The sequence below is a fragment of the Pleurodeles waltl genome, chromosome 5, assembly GCF_031143425.1.
Source record: "Pleurodeles waltl isolate 20211129_DDA chromosome 5, aPleWal1.hap1.20221129, whole genome shotgun sequence".
NCBI classification, from domain to species: domain Eukaryota; kingdom Metazoa; phylum Chordata; class Amphibia; order Caudata; family Salamandridae; genus Pleurodeles; species Pleurodeles waltl.
This window is the reverse complement of record NC_090444.1, coordinates 261575964-261596130: the sequence shown is the minus strand read 5'-3', so window position 1 is coordinate 261596130 and position 20167 is coordinate 261575964. Positions and strand designations below refer to the sequence as shown.

Here is a 20167-nt window from a genome sequence, read left to right as displayed (position 1 = left end):
ATTCCCAGTCCATCTGTTGTGCATTTACTGATTTATTTATTTTTTAGTAGCTCATGTAGATGGAGACGAGCAATGGACTAACCATAAAAAAATAGAGAAATCCCATCAAGCTTCTTAAATTGAATCAATTGACTATGTACTGTAATTTGGCTTCAGAATTATTTTTGAAAGATGGTGGGCCTCCACAAGTCAGCCATGGTCATGGTGGCTCAAAAATTCAAATCAGTTGTTCTGCTGGGGTTATTTTTGTCCAAACCCTTTGAACACATGATTTCAGACTGATGTGATGGACCTGGTCGAAAATCTAGAGAGTTTTTCGTATCTTTGTAAGATGAAATACTAAACAAATTAAAAGTAATATTCACAGGTGTGGGTACTTTGAATCACAACATGTTTTTAAAAGCTTAGTTAAAAAAAAATACCAAAGCTATTGGTTGTGTTCTGATCTTGTCCAAAAATATATTTTAATGTATTGGTGAATGCTGGTGATACTGGTATTATGTTTTCTCCTGAAAATTCTTGGGCACAGCTAGGAGCAGAAAGATCATTTTTGAAGGCAGATGTTGGATAGCCACCTGTTCTTGAAGTTAAAAGTGTGTGGCTCACGATTTACCTGGTTGTGGTATCTATAGGCTGTGTGGACAGATGGCAAAGCCTTTTGGTAGTATTGTCTGCACTGACCTAGGACGAGAGGAAACATTTCTTTAAAAAAAAAAAAGCATTTTAGCCTTACTGCTTTACTGACAGATAATTCGTAAATTGGTTAGTTTATTATCATAATATTTTAAATACAAGCTGTTTTAATGTGATAAATTCCATCTTGTGTTTGACCTATTGATGAATAGTTTTATTGATTAACTTGGTTAGGATTCTTAAATCCTGGGAACCCTTTGCTTCTAATATCAAGCGTTTACCATAAAGTTTTCTGTTGCTCTAGTTTTCTTTCTTGTTGCAAAGTATTTATTAGAATGGTTGTTTGAAAAAAACTTTTTTTAACAAACTCCGCTTGAAACTTTGTTAAACGATATGTCTTTAAAAATAATCTGTGTCCACTGAGAATTACGTAAACCTCTGTAATTAAATTGCATGTCAAAATTGGGAATTGAGTGAATGATATTTATAAAAATATATATTAACAGATTGCATTTTAAAACAGTGGTTTTAGTACAATATATTTGAATAATTAGTCGACAATATGTATGCCTGTGGTAATTCCCTCTGTTGAAATGCAAAATATGTTTAATTTTAATATATAAACTAAATGCCCTGTTTCACATTCAGAAAATGAATAGTTGCATCTAAACAGCACAAAACACAATCCCTAGGAACCTAACATACTGTAGTACAGAAGTATGATTACCCAGTGCACCTGGTGCTTATTTTATCAGTCCCAAAATCAGCACTCTGTAGCCTTCTGGTGACACAGACACTCTGCATATGGTACAGTTACCCACTGAGCTGTCTTACTTGCCCCTCTGTTTTGGCAATCTCTGCGCGCTAGTGTGTCATATATATAATATACAATTGTAGAAATATCTGAGTGAGAGGAAACACTTAAGTACAGTCAAAGCTGAGGGTAGAGCACAGTCATTTCTTTAACTCATGCAACTTATACAACCGGTGAGGACTATAAAAAATACCTATGTTGCAAATTGAACAATCTGCTTAATCAACAACAAAGAAATGGTAACAGGTGTATGCCAAATGGCATGCTCCCCTTGGGTAAACACAGTAAATTCTAATATTAGTAGCACAACTGCTCAACAGGTGTCAGCACTATGCTACCACACTAGTGCTGCAAATAGTGAGAGAAACTCCCACAATAACATTGAAACAAAGAAACACCCAGAGCAGTTCAATAGTTCCATGAGCAATTGGTTAACCATCCAGTAAGTCCAGTTCAGACGAAAATGCAGTAGTACAATTATGTTGTTTATTCCAATGAGAACAGGCAGCCGACACGTGTTTAGTCTCTGACGACTTTCTCAAGGCTAAAAGGCGTAATGCCAGAAAGGATTAAAAGTAGTCACCGTACAACTTGTGATCAGAAGGGCAGTATTAGTGGTAAAGTCCGCAGAGAGAACAGGGCCGAAGTGCAAGCTCCCGGAAGTACAACAAATCTGTATATTATGATTAGGGATCCCACAAAGAAGTCAGGGTCAAGCATATAAATCGAAAACAATGAGAAGTCTCCAAACGCCTGCTGCCGCCTCATGTGAAACACATAGGGAGAAAACCTTGATGAGTCCCCTGAGGTCTCAGCACATGAAGTGAGGAACAGTCAGAAAGAAATCTGCTTAATCCCATGTTTATTCTCTGGTCTTAAAAAGCAACAAGGGATGTACCCTTACCTTCAGCTGTCTTGTGGATGTTGGGGAACAGATACTCCACTGCCTGGACAAATCACCAGGCTGACTAAAACCTTTTCTGGATAATATGGGGCCTGGGGTCCAAAGACAAATCAGGCACTCATTTTCGTGCAGTTGGCTCTTGATGAAAATAAAGGCATACTTATGTTTTAACGACTTGACACAATTCTGTATGGCACCCTCCTGATTCTGCTGATGATTATTTTCCTTTCTACTTAAAAGAAATCTATCCATGGTGACTGAGTGGAGGAAGACGGTGGCTGATCTAATTTTAATGTCCTACAGACTCTCTGCAGTTGTGTCTCCTATTGTTCACAGCTCCTCACCGGAAGGCCTTATACCAATGGACACCGATGCAGGTAAATCTAATGTGCATCTTTTAATTATCATGATCGCAAAATGTTACTTCTGTATGTGTAATTAGAATGGATACATAGGCAAAACAGAGTTTCAGTTTGACTGTATTTTCACATTTACCGGTCCAAATAGTGTCCCAAAATTTTAAATTACGATACTTGGGAAACCTTGCAGACCACAATCTGGCCGCTCTATGTTTTCACTGAGGTTTGAAACTTGATCTAGCCTTTAAGCTATCCCAAAAGCATCAAATATTGTAGTAATTGTTCAGTCAAGGATATTTGTGTAAATGTTTTCACCAAGCCAACAGAATAAAGAAATGTAGCAAGCTGCAGGTGTTAGTTTGCTTACTTGTAAGTTGCTGCATTTATTTATCCCTGTAGTGAGAATTTTTGAGCAAAAAAAAACACGTAGTTGTAGAGTTGGTCTAGATAGTAATAATACTAGGTAATGGGGGTAGTCAAGATTGTAAGATAGCTTTAGAGGCGATATTTGAGGGGGGAAATGATGGTTAGACAGTACACTCATTTGGAAAAATCAAGGGTAGAGCAAAGTGCATTCAGGGCTTTCCTGTGTGTTGGACATACACTTTTGAGATTCATAGATGCTTAGGCATGAACAATTTTTAGGCCTGGATGGCCACTGTGATCTAAGCCTGCTGGACTAGGGCAGCAGAGGAGAACTTGGAAATAGGATGGTAAAAATCATAGGTTGACATATATCTGCTGTTGTGAAAATTGAAGGAGATACAGCTAAGGTGTGGAGTCGGTCAGTTATGAATTTGCTTTAGATAGTTGGGGGTAGATAGAGTTTTTTTTAGGTTAGTGTTAAGGCATGAATGTCGATTGAGTGGTTGTACTAGCTGAACAAAGTTAATTGTGACAGATGGTGTAAGTCCAATGTGAAGTTTCCAAAGACCATAAGGGGCCTTAAAGGTTGTGCTTCTTCAGTAATGGATCTATGGACCTCGAAGAAGCTATCAGTGGCTAGTAGGATAATATTAGACTACCATGTGCTGCTGTAAAGGGATGTTAGTAGTGATTTAAGGGTGGGTTTGACATCGGAGGTCTTAGTCAGGGCATGAAGGCAACAGATTTATTTAAGAGAATCCTTTGTGGGAGGATCTAGGCACCTGGTAGAGTATACGTATTGTAGTCAGCAGTGATGGCTGTGTTTTTATGGTCAGTCAATGTTCCAGAGAATGCAGTAACGTGAAGAAAATAAAAGTTAGAGTTGAAGTAAGCAATTTATATTTAAGGTTTTATTTAGTGAGTAGTGAATGTTCTTCCTCCGTTGTGACATGACGTTAATGTTTGAGGCTGTTTTTGAAAGCTTTCATCATCTTGCAGATGTTGAGGCGTAGGGCCTTGTTTAGGTTGTTGGTGCACAGCTAAGGTGCATGTGTTGGATAATAAAGTAAAAAGCATGCAATACAGGGTAATGTATAAGTGGAGGCGTGTTCAGGTGGGGCGAAAGGAAGACAGTACCTGAACGGAGTGACATGCTAATAAAGAAGAGCACAGCGTAGTGGGCAGATGCATAATGTCTGGTGGTAGCAGTATATCACATGTCCAAATCGGATTACAGGATGTGACGGGTCATTTAGAGGGTGCAATTCAGAGTTTATGGATAGTGAAGTAAAAGATGCTTTCTTTTTTTTTTTTTTACATATTTGTATTGATGTTTTTAACAAAACATACACAAACGACTTTGTGTTAGTTCTACCCTCCCCCCATCCGTATCCGCTCCTTCTGTGCATCCTCATTGTCAGAGCTTTCAGACTTCCACGACTGTGGTGTGGACTTAGATCTCGAGTTTGGCAGTTTAATTTTGTCCTTGATCCCCTTCGTTGGACTCTATTGATGTTATGTATGAGTTCAGTGTTCCAGGGTCTGGCTCTTTTAGGCAGTCTATCAGATGGTCCCATGTTCTAGCTGCCCGTATTGGGCCGCAGACCCTCGCTGCTTCCAGATGTAAGGCCCTTCCCTCCACTTCCGCCCATCTTAATAGTGTATCCCTCAGCTACCCAGGTGTGGACCTCCTTGATCCTTCCAGTGTAAGGTGATTTCTCTCTTTGCTAGAATTAAGGCCAGGTCTATATATTTATTTGTGACTTTTTTGGCATTGGGGCGGGGAAATTCTCCCAGTAGAGCCACTATTGGCGAGATAGGCAGTGTCTGCTCCGTCACCTCTACAATGTTTTGGAACACTCCCTCCCAATATTGCTTGATTCGTGGGCACCCCCACAAAATATGTGCAAGGCCTGCCTCCTGTTCAGTGCAACGGGGACACCCACCATTCGTCGCTTCAAACATCGTACCTATATTCCTAGGTGTGAGATATGCCCTATGGAACACATAGAAACTAATCAGCTTGAGGCGAGCATTTCTAGATATGTATAGATGTGTGATGTAATTCTGGTCCACTGATTTTCATCTATAGATGTCTCAATGTCTCCTGCCCATGCTAGTCTTAAAGTGTCCAGTGGGAGCAATGTGTCCTTCCTCAGCGCTTTATATAAGGTTGCTACGGCCTTCCCCTCCCCACCAAAAGTACATATAGCCTGACATCCCGCATGGGTAGGTGGTTCAATCATTCCTTGCTTCCAATGATGTTGTATGATGGCTATCAGTGATCTGTGTATGAGAAACAGCCGTGGGGGGATATTTAGATTGTCCACAAAGGCATCAAGAGACAAAAGCTCCCCATTGCTATACAAATCCCCCATTGTGGAGACATCGTACTCCGCAAGTTGCGATATTCCCGTTAGGGCTTGGCCTCCTGGGAGGGTGAAGAGCCCAATAATGGGTATTTCTGGTACATAAGGCAAGGAGGTTCTAGTGCGCTGTAAACTGCATAGCCAGCAATTGCGCAGTGTGTGCATGTCTGGTTGGCCATTGGGTGTCACCATCTGGGGTTCAGTGGGATCCGAAGCAGGTCATTTCCAGAATTCTCTGGTTGATGCTCTACTCTTGGAAATGATGTCACTGTGTGCATCTCCTGTGTGAGCCACTGTAACTGGCACGCCAGAAAGTAGCATTCCACATCAGGCGTTGCAATCCCCCCTCGGCGGTGGGCTGCTGGAGATTAGTCAGGGCTACTCTGCGTCTGTCCGCCCTCCTCATTATGGAGTTAATCTCCCGAAATAGGGTAGTGGTAACGTTGAAACTTAGTACGTTGATCTGTGCAGGACCACCATTTTAATCAGTGGAATCTGCCCCGTCACCGACAATGGGAGTGTTTTCCAGAACTGGATGTCTGCTTTTAACCTCTGAATTGCCCAACCCACATTGTCCTCTAGTAGGCCCTCGAGCTCGTGGTATATTTGTACTCCCAGGTATCGAAAGGTGGAAGCCACCCACATAAGACCCTGCGTATTCGCCACCTGTGGGGCGCCTTTTCGCAGCGGAAAAATATGGGATATCTGCCAGTTAATACGTAGCCCAGAGAGGTCTCCAAACCTCTCAAGCAGCTCCATCACACCTGTCAGTTCTTCCTCTGCGTTGTGTAAGAAGAGCACCATATCATCTGAATAAAGCGATATTTTGAGAGTCCGACCTTCAGTACTTAACCCCTGGAAGTAGTCACCCGTTCTCACAGCTTGCACCAGAGGCTCAATTGCTATGGCAAATAATAGCGGTGAGAGAGGGCAACCTCTGGTCCCTCTACAGGAAACACCCGGAGCAACGACTCTGAAACCATGAAGTCGTGAAAAACGAAAGCGAAACAACGCTTTTGTTTTCCACGAATTCCTGGTTTTGGTACCTTAACCACGCATGTCGGAACCACGTACATGCCTGGTTAAGGTACAGAAGAAGGTAGTCTGAGTCGACGCGGTGAAGGAGGAGGTAAGTTGGGACTGGGGCTTTTTTGGGGGGGATGGGGGCTCGGAGTGATTAGGGTTCGAGGGGGGAGGGGGGTTTATGTTTAAGTGGCGGGTTGGGGTGTTTAGGTTTTAGGGGCGGGGTGGGGACTCGGGTATTTTTAGTTTTTGGGGTGGGGTGGGGGCTGGGGGTGATTAGGATTTAGGGGGAGGAGGAGGGGTTTAGGTTTAAGGGGTGGGTTGGGGGTTGGGGTGTTTAGGTTTTAGGGGCGGGGTGGGGACTCAGGGTATTTTTAGTTTTTGGGGTGGGGGCTGGGGGTGATTTGGGTTTAGGGGGGAGGGGGGTCAGGGTTCAGGTTTAAGGGGTGGGTTGGGGTGGCTTAGGTTTTAGGGGAGGGGGTTGGGGTTCTGGTAATTTTGGGGGTTGGGGTAGTTGTGGGGATGGGGGGGTCGCGGTAATTTGTGGGGGTGGGGGGCTAGGAGGGAAGCATGCTGGAACTGTGCATGCTGATCGCTAATGCCTTTACAAGGAATGCGTTTACAACGGTAACATTTTTGTAAATGCATTTGTGGTAAAGGCATTAGTGGTTAGAACAAGGTTGTTGTTCCGACCTCGTTGTTGAGCCACGGGTGCTTTTTGAAGCACCCGTGGTTCCGACATATAACCCCCTCTACCCACCGCATAAGGCTCTGATATTGTACGACCTGTCCTGACACAAGCCTTTGGGTTTTGGTATAGTAATTTCGTCCACTTGATAAAACCCTGTCATAAGCCCATCCGTTCCATTACTTGGTATAAGTAGTCCCATCTGAGACTATAGACTTTTTCTATGTCAGCCGCTATAATCACTGCTTTCTGCAAGTCCGGAGCTTGATGTTGAAGGACAGAGATCAAGCGTCTAATGTTAATAGCCGTATTACGACGAGGAGTGAATCCGGTCTGATCCTGATGAATCAACATGTAGGGTAGAAGGCGTGTGGCTAGAATCCTACTTAGTATTTTGTAACCCATGTTGAGCATGGATAACGGGCAGTATGATCGCACATTTGTTGCAGGGCACTCAGGTTTTAAGAGTTGTATAACTACGGCTTCATTAGTGGGAGCGGGCAGTCTTCCTGTCTTCAATGCCTCCGAATAGAGTGCACTAAGTTGAGGCGCTAGTAACTCGTGGCACTTTGCCCCTGGCCAGTGCCTTCACCGCTGCGCTAATTTCTATGGGAGAAATTGTATCTCCCAATGCTAAATGGTCTGCCTCTTCTAACTGGGGAAGGTGAAGCTCCTCCAGACTCCTTTGCTGAGCATTAGATATGTCCTCCCCGGAGAAGCGTATAACAAGGAATAATAATCTGTAAATCTGGTATTTATTTCCCCTTGGCTGAATAGCCGGACCCCCCTTTCGTCCTCTATCCCCATCCCTAGTGAGTGCTGTTGGGGTGGGGTTGAGAGCCATGCCAGAAGAGCCCCTGCTTTGTCCCTCTCTGTATGCATTTGGGTCATGTAGTTTTTGTGATCAAAACATCTCAGTTGCTCGATTGCTACCGCAACTTTTTCCTTAGCCTCTGTAATTAAGGGGGGAATTTGTGGGGTATCTGGTCTCTTCCGTTCTAGTGCTCGGAGTCTCTCTTCGCTGTCCCCAATTTCCAACTTAAGGGTCTTCTTAACACCCATTACCCTGGTCTTGCACTGATCCCTGACTACCGTCTTGAAGGCCTCCTGTTCTAGTGCGCGAAAGGACGCAGTTCTCCTACTGTGCTCTAAATAAGTCTGAATCGTCTCACCAATCGACTGTCGGAAGGTGCCATCTTCTAGTGTTTCCACTCTAAGCCGCCAATCTGGTATTTGAGGGCGCTCCCTGTGCCATGCTAAAGTAAGCAATAAAGGATTATGATCTGAAACCGTGCAGCAGAGGTACTCTGCAGCATGGGCCGTGCTATTGACTTCGGATGATGCCAAGAAAACATCCAGTCGGACATGTAGATCATGTAGGCTTGAATAACAGGAATAATCCCGTTCTCTGGGATGTAACGCCTCCAAGACTCTATGAAGCCCCAGTGTTGTTGCCAGTCTGTGAATGCCTTGGCCGATCAGTGTGTAGGGGAGCGCAGCAGCAGAGGGTGCGATCTATAAAGTTCTGTGTTAGAGACACAATTGAAGTCTTCTCCGATAATAGTTGCCTGCGTGAGTTGTGGCCCAAGTATATAAGACAGCGATGCCAAGAAGGATCCCTGTTCCTGATTAGGTGAGTAAAACGCCACCATCGTGATGTCTCCGCCCTCTAACCTTTCTGAAATCAAAACATAGCGGCCCTCTTGATCTATTATTTCATTCATTTTTTGGAAGGGGACCCCAGGCCGAATCCATAGGAGGACTCCTCTGGCGAATGCTGAATATGTTGTAGCATATACCTGCTCACGCCATCTCTTTGCTATAGCCTTGGCCTCTGGACCTGTGAGATGCGTCTCCTGGATGACAGCTATATGTATACCTCGTCTCTTGAGTTGAGATTAGACCTTAAAGCGTTTAGCTATGCTGTTCAATCCCCGGACATTCCAAGTCAGGATATTGTAACCTAGGAGGAGTTCCATGTAGTGTTCCTAATTGACTAACATGTATCCCTCAGCCCATGTGACCTACGTCTGGAAGTCTTTAATAATGCACTTGTTTATCAATGGATGCGGTTGAGCAGATACGACCCTAGTGTTTGAACATATGAATAACGAAACAAGTAACCAAACATCCCAACTCCCTTTCCTTAGGACCGGCATCACAACCATCCCCGCCCAAACCTTCAATAACGTTTCCATCTTTTCAAATAATGGGTCGGTGCATGAAACCAAGAGCAGACTCCGCCAAGCATGCTCTCCGCCATCTGATGTTCCAGGGTAGTTCTCTGTCCCCTACCGTTTTGTGGGGTGACCCAGCACAAAGCATAGTGTTCTATTGATTGATGTGGCAGCCCACTGCATCCATAGTGAAAGACCCTTCATGGTCTTCCACCCCAGAGTTTCGGTAAGGACTCCTTCGGTCCCAAGGCGTTGCCTGTAGTTATGGGCAGTCCTCTCCCACCCTCGAGAGGTGTGTTGACAAACCAGTGTGGTTTGTAGCAGGTCTCCGCTATATTATGTTGTCTGATGTGCCAGGGGTCAGTCTTGGAGGAGGGTCCGATATGTCCTGGGATGAAACCGATGCACTGCCAGATATTGAGTCATGGGCCGATAAAATATCTAAGGGGTGGGACGGTCCCTGTCCATTAAGGGATGCTCCTATGTCCACTGCCTCCTGCATTTCCAGCAGCACCTGTGTGCGTGGCTGTGCCGCAGCTGTGGTCGGGTGTCTGTGTTTCCTCTGCAGTCTGTCACGTGGGTCTTGGTGATTTCTTGTTGTCTTCGCCAGAGTTGGGAAAGTTGAATCCATCCATTCCCACACCTAATGTGGGGAGGTGAAAAAAAGTACTTCGTTGTTGGTAACAATCTATAGTTTGGCTGGGACCAGCATAGCATACTGGATTCACCGTTCCCGGAGCTGTTTCTTGGCTTTGATGAATGAAGCTCTTTGTTTCTGAGTTTCTCTTGTGAAGTCCAAGAAGATAATTATGCGGAGGTCCCCTATTTTTATCTCTCCTCTCAGTCTGGCTTGAATGAGGATGTGAACCCCGTCTTTAAAGTGGTGCAGTTTGGTGAGCACTGGCCCGGGGTCTTGCACCTGTTGGCAGGGGCCGGGATGGCACTCTGTGCGCTTAATCGCAAAGTATGGAGATAGTCCTTCAGTGACCACTTCCTTGCATATCCATTGTTCTAGGAATGCCGTCATACTTGCTGTGTTCTCATCTACGTTTTCCGGGATACCCACCAGTCACATGTTGCTTCTTCGTGCCCTGTTTTCTGCATCATCCACTCGTGCTTCCAAGGTTTTGATGTGAGCTATCATTTCAGACATGTTTGTGTTCAGCTGCTGGCAGACTGGGGTAAGTTGTTCCAAGGACCTTTCGTCTGTAGCGACTCTATCTGATAGGCGACAAAGATGGTCCCTTAGAAGGTTCTGGCAAATGGCAATTGTATCTATTTTCAACTCCAGGGCCTCCCAGGACGCCGCTATGGCTTGGAGATTGTTGTCAAGGGTTGTTTCTGGAGGCAATTCCCGATGTGGAACTGCCCGTCCAGCGCCATCGCCCTCGTCAAGCAGGGCCATTGTGGCACCCCGGTTTGTGCCTTCCCTTTTTTTCATTTTGCCCATTATGCAGACTGACCGGCGACCGCCGTTTTCAGATGGCCGCACATGCCGTTCTTATTTCAGTAATGTTCTTTCTAGTTGGGGGGGGGGAATCTCTCCAGTTGTTGCCTTCCCACGTGTACGTTCTGGCCACTGTCTTGGTGCGCTGCACCCCAGGGACGTGGTGTCTGATCCAGGGGGGCCTATTCCGCCACTTTGCATATAGCACTGCTCTTCTTAGCTCTCATATGTCCAAGGAGCCAGGGTCTGGGGCTTGGTTGCAATGTTTTACTGCAGCAGCACTGTGCTGCCCGTGCAGACACCCCCCCCCCCCTCCCTCCTCCCCTTTCAATCACCCTCCTCCGGTGCAGGCAGTTCATAGGGTACTCACCTAGTCTCTGCCCCCTGCCCTCCATCCCCCCTCACCCCCCCCCAACTCGCCCCAATTTCAACTGTTCTGGGGAGGGGGCTGGTCTCCAGTTACTTTTGTCGGTATATGGAGCTTCTCCCACAGCTCCTCGCTCCGGGCTGGTGCCGCTGCTACACCGCCTGTCCTCACTCAACCTGTATCTAGCTCTGGCTGCACTGTCGATAGATAGAGAAGGGCCTGCAGTGCTGTTCAGCCGTCCGCCAGCCCTCCTGTCTCCGTTCCTCGCTCCTCTGGCCCCTCGGCTCCCCCCATACGGTCTCAGGTAGCTGCCTCCTTCATCCATGATCCCGTCCTCAGTTCTGCTTTGTGGGGGGAGGGATCACCACAACTCGCCAGTCGCCCTTCTGTGGTGCAGGCAGTTTAAAGAGTACTCCCCTAGTTTCTGCCCCACCCACCTCGCCCAGATTTCAACTGTTCTGGGGGGACTGGTCTCCAGTTATTTTCGCCGGTATATGGAGCATCTCCCATGGCTCCTTGCTCCCGGCAGGTGCTGCTGCTGCTGCAATACCTGTCATCACTTAGCTAGTGTCTAGCGCTGGCCGCACTATCGACGGATAGAGGACGGCCCGCAGCGCTGTTCAGTCATCCGCCAACCCTCCTGTCTCTGTTCCTCGCTCTTCAGGCCTCTCAGCTCCCCCCTACTGTCTCAGGTAGCTCCTTCTTTTGTCCACGGTCCGTCCTCGGTTCTGCTTTTGGAAGGGGGGGAAATCACCACGCCTCGCCAGTCACTGCTTCGCTGATCTTCAATTGGCCGCTCAGCTCCCTCCACTCATGGGCGTGACAGGCAGCTGCGCATCCTGTGTTTTGCGCCCAGGCTCCTTCACCGCTCCAGGCGTCCTCCATTATGTTTTTTCTTGGGCCACCATTTTGTGCCGCCGATGCAGGCTGTGCTTGGTCCATGCGGGCAGCTCCAGCCACCAGGACTGGGCTGACGAGACGCAGAGTGTTTCTGCACTGAGCACCGGCACTCCGGGCTAGGTTCGCATTGGCGAGGGATCAGGATACCGGCTAATGAGAGTGCTACTCAATCGGCCTCAAGCCACACCCCCAACTAATAGATGCTTTAATAACGTTTTAAAAAAGGGCAGTTTTCTAGTTGGTAAGAGAGTTTTATGTTTTTCTGACAGTGTTTTGTTTTTTCAGCATTCTGTGATTCTGAATCATCAGGGAGTTTCATTCTAATGTAGTGTTTTTGATGCTTAATATTCTAGAATGCCACTCGTTTCAGCAGATTTTCTGGATTTGCATGGCCTATGTAAGAGGGTGACTTAAGGTCCAAAGTATGCACAAAGATCGAGGACCATCTCATCATTGGTCGGAGTATTTTGCCTTGTCGGGGGAGTATGGTTGCAACCTGGAGTGGTGGTTTACTAGATGGTTCAGAAAATGATTCTTGAGCATTGAAGCAAGGCAGTAATTTTGTTCTTTTAATCAAGAGGCATTTGTGTTCATGATTAGGGTTTTGTGTAGTAGAGTTCTTAGATTTAGCTGTTTTCCATTTATTTGGGTCTGACTTCCCCATAGAGTCTCTTGTTTTTGTTGATGAATATGTTTGTCAGTTCATCACTGAGTGTCTTGGCTAGAGGCTCACATGCAATCTTTTCATGTGCTGAGTGAAGACCTTGATTTGCTTGTAGGTGGTGAGATCTTGGGATGGACTGTAAACTGGCAAATGTATTTGTTCTCTGTGCGTCCTTATATAATGTAAAAACACGATTGTTAGAGATGCTGTCTTTCACATCAAGTAGTAGATTGCTAATATTACGCCTGTAGTTAGTGGCAGAGAGGTCAACTGAAGTAGGTCAAAAGATACGCAGGCATCTTTTAGAGCTGCAGTTGATTTTCAAGCTGTGTTGATCACGTGACCAATAAATGAGGTGAGGTGACACAACAGAAAGAGTTGCAAGATTTAGAGGGTTATCTCTCCTGGTACATTTTTTTGTGATTAATCAAGAAATGGTTTGCCTTCTCCTTTTTCTGGTTCTGTCAAAACAAAAGATACAATTGTGTACTAAGCGAGCTTTTTTTGTTAGGGTGGACGTTGCCGGGATAAGGTAAAAGGCAACTGATTTAAGGGACTCTTGATTAGATATGATATTGCCAAGTCATGTTGTCTGAGTTACTGAGTTGTTGTACTAACTAGTGTTTGAGTCATAGAGAAGGAGGAGGGGAAACATGTGGACAGACAAAATTCTGCTTCAGCTGCAGAAAAAGATGAAGAGTAAGGTTTAACTAAGATAAGAGAGGAGGGTCTAGGAGAAGGAAAGGTGGAGCCTTTGAAGATAGGCAGCGGTCCAGAGAGTGGGGATACATTTCTGTACTGAAGGCAGAAGTTAGCAATTAATTTATGACAGTGAGGTGACTTGTTGAGTAACTGGAGATCCTGACGCTCACTAGGACAATTAGCCATTGCATAGAGAAATGGCTTGAAGTGCAGTACTATGGAGTGCCCACGTCTTGGGTACATTAACACATAGTAGTGAAAGATCAGCTTAATCCCTAGGTTCAGACTGAGGCATGTGTAGGTACAATGTCCCAAAAGTTGCGATAGCATGCCCTGTCCTGTCTTGAAGGCTTGCAAGAAGGTTTTTTTTCCATTAAAGTACTCCACACATGATGGTGAGATGTCTCTTGCAGATCTGACGTTGAAGGTGTTGAACAATTCCCAGTATCCAGGGTGCAGGATGAGATATTGTTGTTCATACTTAGGCATGTCTTTCACTTCGACGTAGGCTTCAGCTAAATGATTCCTTCTCACAAAGAACAAAATTACAATTGGAGAGGATGGAAGTTTCCATTAAAGTTTATGTTCCTTGAATTATTCATCATTTTTATAGTAATATAACATGACAATTTTCCTAATGTATAATGACTGATGTGTTGACTTAGTAGGTAATGTCTGTTTAAGATACATGCCAACAGGATATTATTTTTGAACATGTAAATATGTGTTCTACTAATTTAAAACTAATAAAAAATAATTAAAAAAAGAACAGGAAAACAAACCTCAGAATCTGGGATTGTAGAGGAGCCCATAGAGCAAGGAGTTGCCTAGATAGGCATCCTTCAACCAAATGGTTTAGAGGACAAATGAGCTGTACAGGGTGGACTTATCAACAAGAGCGAAGCATTGATCATAACACGGGTGTGAAGCTGACTGCTGAATGCTCTGGTTTAGACATCTCCTCTCCCAGCACACTAAGTGTACCATTAGTCTAATCTTCAATGGGTCTCAGGCCTTGCTACGAACTGTAACCCAGGCAGGAGGCACCCCCTGACATGCTCAGCATAAGTACTGACAACCCATGGGCCGCATTGCCTTGCCTACTTGCAACTGATTGTGACAAGGTACCTGAACTGCAACATCTTTGACTGTGATTTACAAACCACCTTTTCCCCAATACCCATTTCACGAGAGCACCACAATGGCCCAAGAATCCTTATCCCTGGGCTCTAGGCCTCATTGGTAGTCCCCTTAGGACTTGCACTACAGCGGATACCTGACCTTGGGGTTTCTGCCCTGGAGTCTGTTTAAATCATCTCTCAGGAGACTTTGTAAGACAGAGATCTGCTTAGAGCAGGAGTATTGGGGCAGCTCAGTTGTAGCTTCATCATAGCCTCACTTGTCCTTCCACTGTCCGTGTGGGCCAAAAAACAAGCGAGAATGCTAAGGGAGGCGCCATCAAGAACCATGGACTGCTGACATAAAAAGTGTACTAATATCAAGAGACTGGGCATAACCTGAGCCTAGAAAGACAATGGACCAGCCTCAGATTCTGGGAGGGCTATAACAGTGAGGTGGGTAGGGACACAGCCACTCACTGTGGTAGCCTCACAGAACTAGTAACTAGTGTAGAACTGCAGATCACGGAACGCACTGGGGCAGCTCATAATCGAGTGAGAAGAAATTGTGGGAGTGGGGCAAAGGCTGAGGCTGAGGAAATTTGCATTCCACTCATAGTAAAACACTGTTGCCAACCACAGAGTTGAAACACCCTTGAATCAAATTATGTAACACTTCAAATCTGTAGTATTTACCATATAGCTTTTCACTGTGAATAGAATAAATTATGTGTCTATTGCTAAGATTAAACACAGTGTATGCGGTGATTTATTGAATGTTATTTGCGCTCTAAATCTCTAACCCCACTACACTCCCTGAGGAAGCCTTGGAATGGTAATCAGTTGTAGGTCCCACAGTAGGACCTGCCTCAGGACAACAGTGGCAAACAAATTAAGGGGAAGACGACTCAAGTTGACACAGTAGGGCCTGATACTGAAATAATGAGGCCATCAAGGTGATCGCTAAAGAGACAAAAGAATTAAGAGCCTGATTACGAGTGTGACGGTCGTAACTCGTCAGTGGTGGTCTGGATGGCTGCAGATGCAACAACCCTGGCGCTCCGACCACCAGGTAACCACCAGCTCTGCCAGTATCTTGGATCCTGGGAGTGGCAGAGATCCTAATCTGCCAGGCCAGCCCTGGGAATTACGATCTCATTCTCCGCCAGCCTTTTCATGGCCATGAAAAGGCTGGTGGAAAACAGGTGCTTTGCAGAAAGTTAACATTGAGAGGGTGCTGGTGCACCCTTCTGGCTACAGCATTGCTGCCGGCTCAGTTATGAGCTGGAGACAATGCTGTAGGCTGTTTCCCGCTAGGCCAATGGGTGGAAACGTAGGGTTCCGCCCGCTGACCTACCAGGAAACCCTTAGTAACTCCAGCAGGGAGTTCACTGCGTAGACAGTGGCCACCATGTCTGGAGTTTGGTGCACAGAGTTTTCCGGCCGCCAAACTCAAAATTACCTCCTCAGTTGATTAATTAGTAGAACAAATCCTTGAATGAGGCAGCTTTACCTGAAACCCTTGCTCGAGATTCCTGGAAGCTGTATGGGAAAGTCAATACAGCAATAATTGTTAGTACACCTCCAGTCACTGTGCTTTTTATATGCTTAGAAATGGATACAATTTTCCCTATTATTACCTCATATAAGACGAAAGTTGTCCCCCTTATGACCACCAGTAACTCCTTGCACTCTATCTAGTTCGAGAGACTGACAAGTGAATGCACTTATTTTTATTAGAACTTTTGACAGCGTAACAGCAGGTAAGACCACTTATTGTGGTGGGAATGTGTCAGAGGTATCGGTTCTTATAGTTCTGTCACACACTTCAGTTGATCATTTTGAGACTGTGGTCTCTGCTACAGAGGGCTTGCTAACGTAAGCTTCTGATTCTGTCTTTGTCATAGAACTCTTTTCCTGTGTCTCATATCCTTAAGAAAATAGCCAGAAAGGTGCATGATTGACCCCTACTTTGCTGTAGACATGTATCAACAATTGGCTCTTTTTAAAACTAAGCTAAAAGTCTATAAAAGTGCATGAGTTATGAATACATCACTACCCTGGTGCATGTAAACAGAAGGTCGGGGTGCACCAAATGCATTCCTTAGAGTGCTAAAAACGTTTCCTAGTCCCCATTGCCTAGCCAGTTGGGCTCAATCATCAGGTGCCTTTTGCAAGAACTTAGCCACTTTCTTCATTAGATTGAGTTTATTTACATGGGCGGCATATCATCTGCTCTGAAGATGGTGGAGATGCTACTATATATGGCTCCTAAGTGACATTTTGGCTTTGCTGGTCTGTCTTCTTTGCAGCCACCAGGTACAAAGTGAAGGCCCACAAAATTGAGCATTACCTTGAAATGAAAACAAATGAGACAATCCTTGACTAGCCACGGCTTGTAAGTTAGTTTCCCTCGCAGTTACAAGCAGGGTTACAGCCTTATTGTACATGTTGATGGGAAACTGCTCTGCCAATGTCAACAGAGCTTCTGAGGGTAATTGTGCATGATGCTGACATGGCAGGATTGATCCTTTTGGACCTCTCAATCACCTTTGAGATTGTATACCTCTCTGTCTTAATCCAGGAAATGAAAGAAGTGAATATTAAGGGTGCAGCCTGCAACTGTACCTGTCCAGTTTTGAGGGGCGTACACAATCTTACGAGTTCATCTTAAATCAAGAAGCATCTTGGTTTCTCCTTAGGTTCCATAGAGGTCATCTCTTTCACCAATGCGTTTTAATGTATCTTCTCTTCAGTATCATCAGATCGTTTGAATATTACGCCTGTGCTCATTAATATGGACAGTCAGTCTGCAATGTGAACAACTGCCAGAAGGCTGTGCATGAGACACAGCGATTTAAAGCTAATAAACTTCAACAAGTCCGGAATATTGCTAAATGTTAAAGTTAAAGATTTTTGGGGTGGCTCCCCGTGGCCAGTCAGCATAGGAGAGTCAACTACAATGAAATCCAGTGTGAAGTCCTTGGCTTTTATTTTAGGTCAGGACCTATCCAAAATGCCCAACTAAATGCCTGTCTCAGTAGGTGCTTCTGCGCACTGTGTCTTGCAAGAAGAACACTACTGTATCTCTTGCAGGAGTGCTATCTCAATGATGTCATTTGTTTGCATGTGTATCCAGGTTGGATTATTGGAAATGTTTCTACTCTGAGCTCGCAGCTTATGCTCTTGCAAAGCTTCAGTGTATACGCAATGCACTATTTTGACTGATTTATCATCTCAGGAAATACAAATATGTGATGCGTGCTCAAAGAAACCTGCACTGGTGGACTGTGGAACAGAGAATTTATTTCAAATGTCTATGTAAGATGCATAAAGCTTTCTACAGTCTTGGCCACTGAAAAGGTCCTAAAATGAAATGGGATTGGGCTGGAAGAAAATGTTTTAGATTTTAGGACCCAAACTCTGAAGAAACATTTCATTGCAAATCAGAAAGCTTAATGATCATTTGGCCTTTAGGGAGGTTCGGAAAACATTTCTTAAGCTCTGATGTTAGATTACGATACCTGTGTGTTACTTTTTTACAAACCAAAGGACTATTCCTAATAGTCTGAAATTACAGATACTCTTTGGCATGTCATCACAATATGGTCTTGTGCTTCATGAATAAACTTCGCACCTGTAGTTGATATTCCCTCAAGCAGTTGTGCTTTAGGCAGCAATTCAATTTTCTTTTTTTTTACCAGTCAGGTCTTCACTAAAGTGTACCAGTATCATGCAGAAAAAAATACATACCATTCCTTCAGGTCTCCTCTCTGTAGATTCAGTTGCCTGAGGTGTGGGCATCAGAGTCACTCTGCAGTAGCATTCCTAATTAATACAGTTAAAGGTTTCTGATGTATACTTCTAACTGCATATTACTCACCGTAGAATTTTCCCAAGGTGTCTGACTGGCTTCACAGAATTTACTAGCAGTGCTTCTACACGCTGGTAGGTGGCATTGAAGAGCTTCATGTAAACTTCATGCCACACCAGGAGAGTATGCAGAGCCACAAATAAACGTAATTTATGCATGCTGATGTCGATGGTTTTCTTTCTGTGCCTTCCAACATGGATCCAGAGCTCCGCTCATAACTGCCTTGATTAATGTACCCGAGAACTGAAAATGACAGGATTGAGGCCTTGCCGTGACTGCAATAAGAAGACATCAGTCACGGATCTGCACGAAGTACTCGTGTAGTGCCTGAGCTCCCGACACGACTCATTTGTGTGATAAATTTGCAGTCATGCACCCAAAGGTGATTTGAGACCAGAAGACAAAGTTGAATGTCATTGAACACATGAGGAATTTGTGGTCTTCATGCTGGTCACACTCTAGGTTTAGGTCCCTGTCACAGGGCCATTCCACTGACTGCTCCCCTTGTGGTTCGAAATCTTTGGGTAAGTCCAAGGTCAAGCAAAAGAAAGTAAAGTTGGATGTGACCTCGTCCTACCACACTGATTCAGATGAAAGGCATCAAGATGTGGGTTGCACTCCCTTCAAGTCAGTGGCCATGGAAATTGCTCAGTTAGTCCTGAAGTGCCTAAGTTCCCTCGGCCATCGTAGATCTCACAGCAGATAGAGGCCTTCAAAGAGGTCATGCTGTATATCTTCAGTGCACTTGTGGCTCCTTCCGACATGCTTTCGGGCTTCAGGGAACCACAAGAGCCTCTAGTCAGGTTACCACTGACAGGTCGCTCCTCGTTACTGTCTGTCCCCTCAGACTCCAGTACAGACTACTGCTACATTTCCAAGATTTATACTGGTTCCCATCACTACCGGCACCAGTTGATGATCTGGTGCCCATGCCAGACATGAAGCTACGTACGCTCAAGGTTGATCAATATTGCGCTATGAAATTACAAAAGCACAACCAGATGTCATGCAGCCTGACTGTAATCAAGTGCCTCTACACATCCTCTACAATTTCGCAACTGTAAGCAGCTACCCTATTTTCTTTTTGGTTCTGATGCTGATCTTGTCTCAGGGCAGGATGCACTTCAGAATACTGGTGATGATTGTGAGGGAGAAGGCTCTGCTTCATCCTTGTTATACTGATGATGTTTTACAAAGGCCAGTAGGCTTGTGACTTCTCCAGAGGCAAAGCTTGACTCAACACATGTGTCACCAAATAGAGAAAGTGCCTCATTTGCTCTGGTGATTCGGAGAGCAGCTGAAGTTAGGTAATTACAGCTGTCCCTTGTGAAGACTAAAATGGATGTTCAACAGACATTTTGCAGCCTTGGCAAACAACATCTTTGCCCTTTCTCCCATTTAATTACACTCTAAAAGATACTCGGATGGCTTCCTGGTCAAAACAGTATTCTTGACCACCTGTTAGCTGGCAGGTGGCAAGGTGACATAGGCTGGTACTTGATCACCTGAAGTTTCTTAACAAGCAGCTTACTGTGGAGAGCCTCGTCGTAGAGGTCTCAACCACCAGTAGGGTGAATCCTAATTAATTTCTGACCAATCTCTCAGATTGAGAATCCAAAAGGGTTGATGCCTTTGGCAAACTCATGTTTTCTTCTGCCAGCCTGGCACTCAGATACATTAAAACATTCTGTCTAGTGGGCCGTTAGGACATAGACCGTGTGATATCGCCAGCAGTCCCGGAGGACCTTAGTGCGTCTTTGGC

The 20167-nt window shown here is 45.0% G+C and overlaps 1 protein-coding gene across 4 annotated transcripts in view; it reads left to right on the top strand.

The window, feature by feature from the left end:
* THADA (THADA armadillo repeat containing) overlaps positions 1–20167 on the top strand; it is a 1551972-nt gene that overhangs the window by 281633 nt on the left and 1250172 nt on the right. For all 4 annotated transcript variants that reach the window (XM_069233992.1, XM_069233989.1, XM_069233988.1 and 1 more), the window contains exon 20: positions 2592–2728. In XM_069233992.1, coding sequence (XP_069090093.1) covers positions 2592–2728 — 137 coding nt within the window. The remainder of the gene's footprint in view (positions 1–2591; positions 2729–20167) is intronic.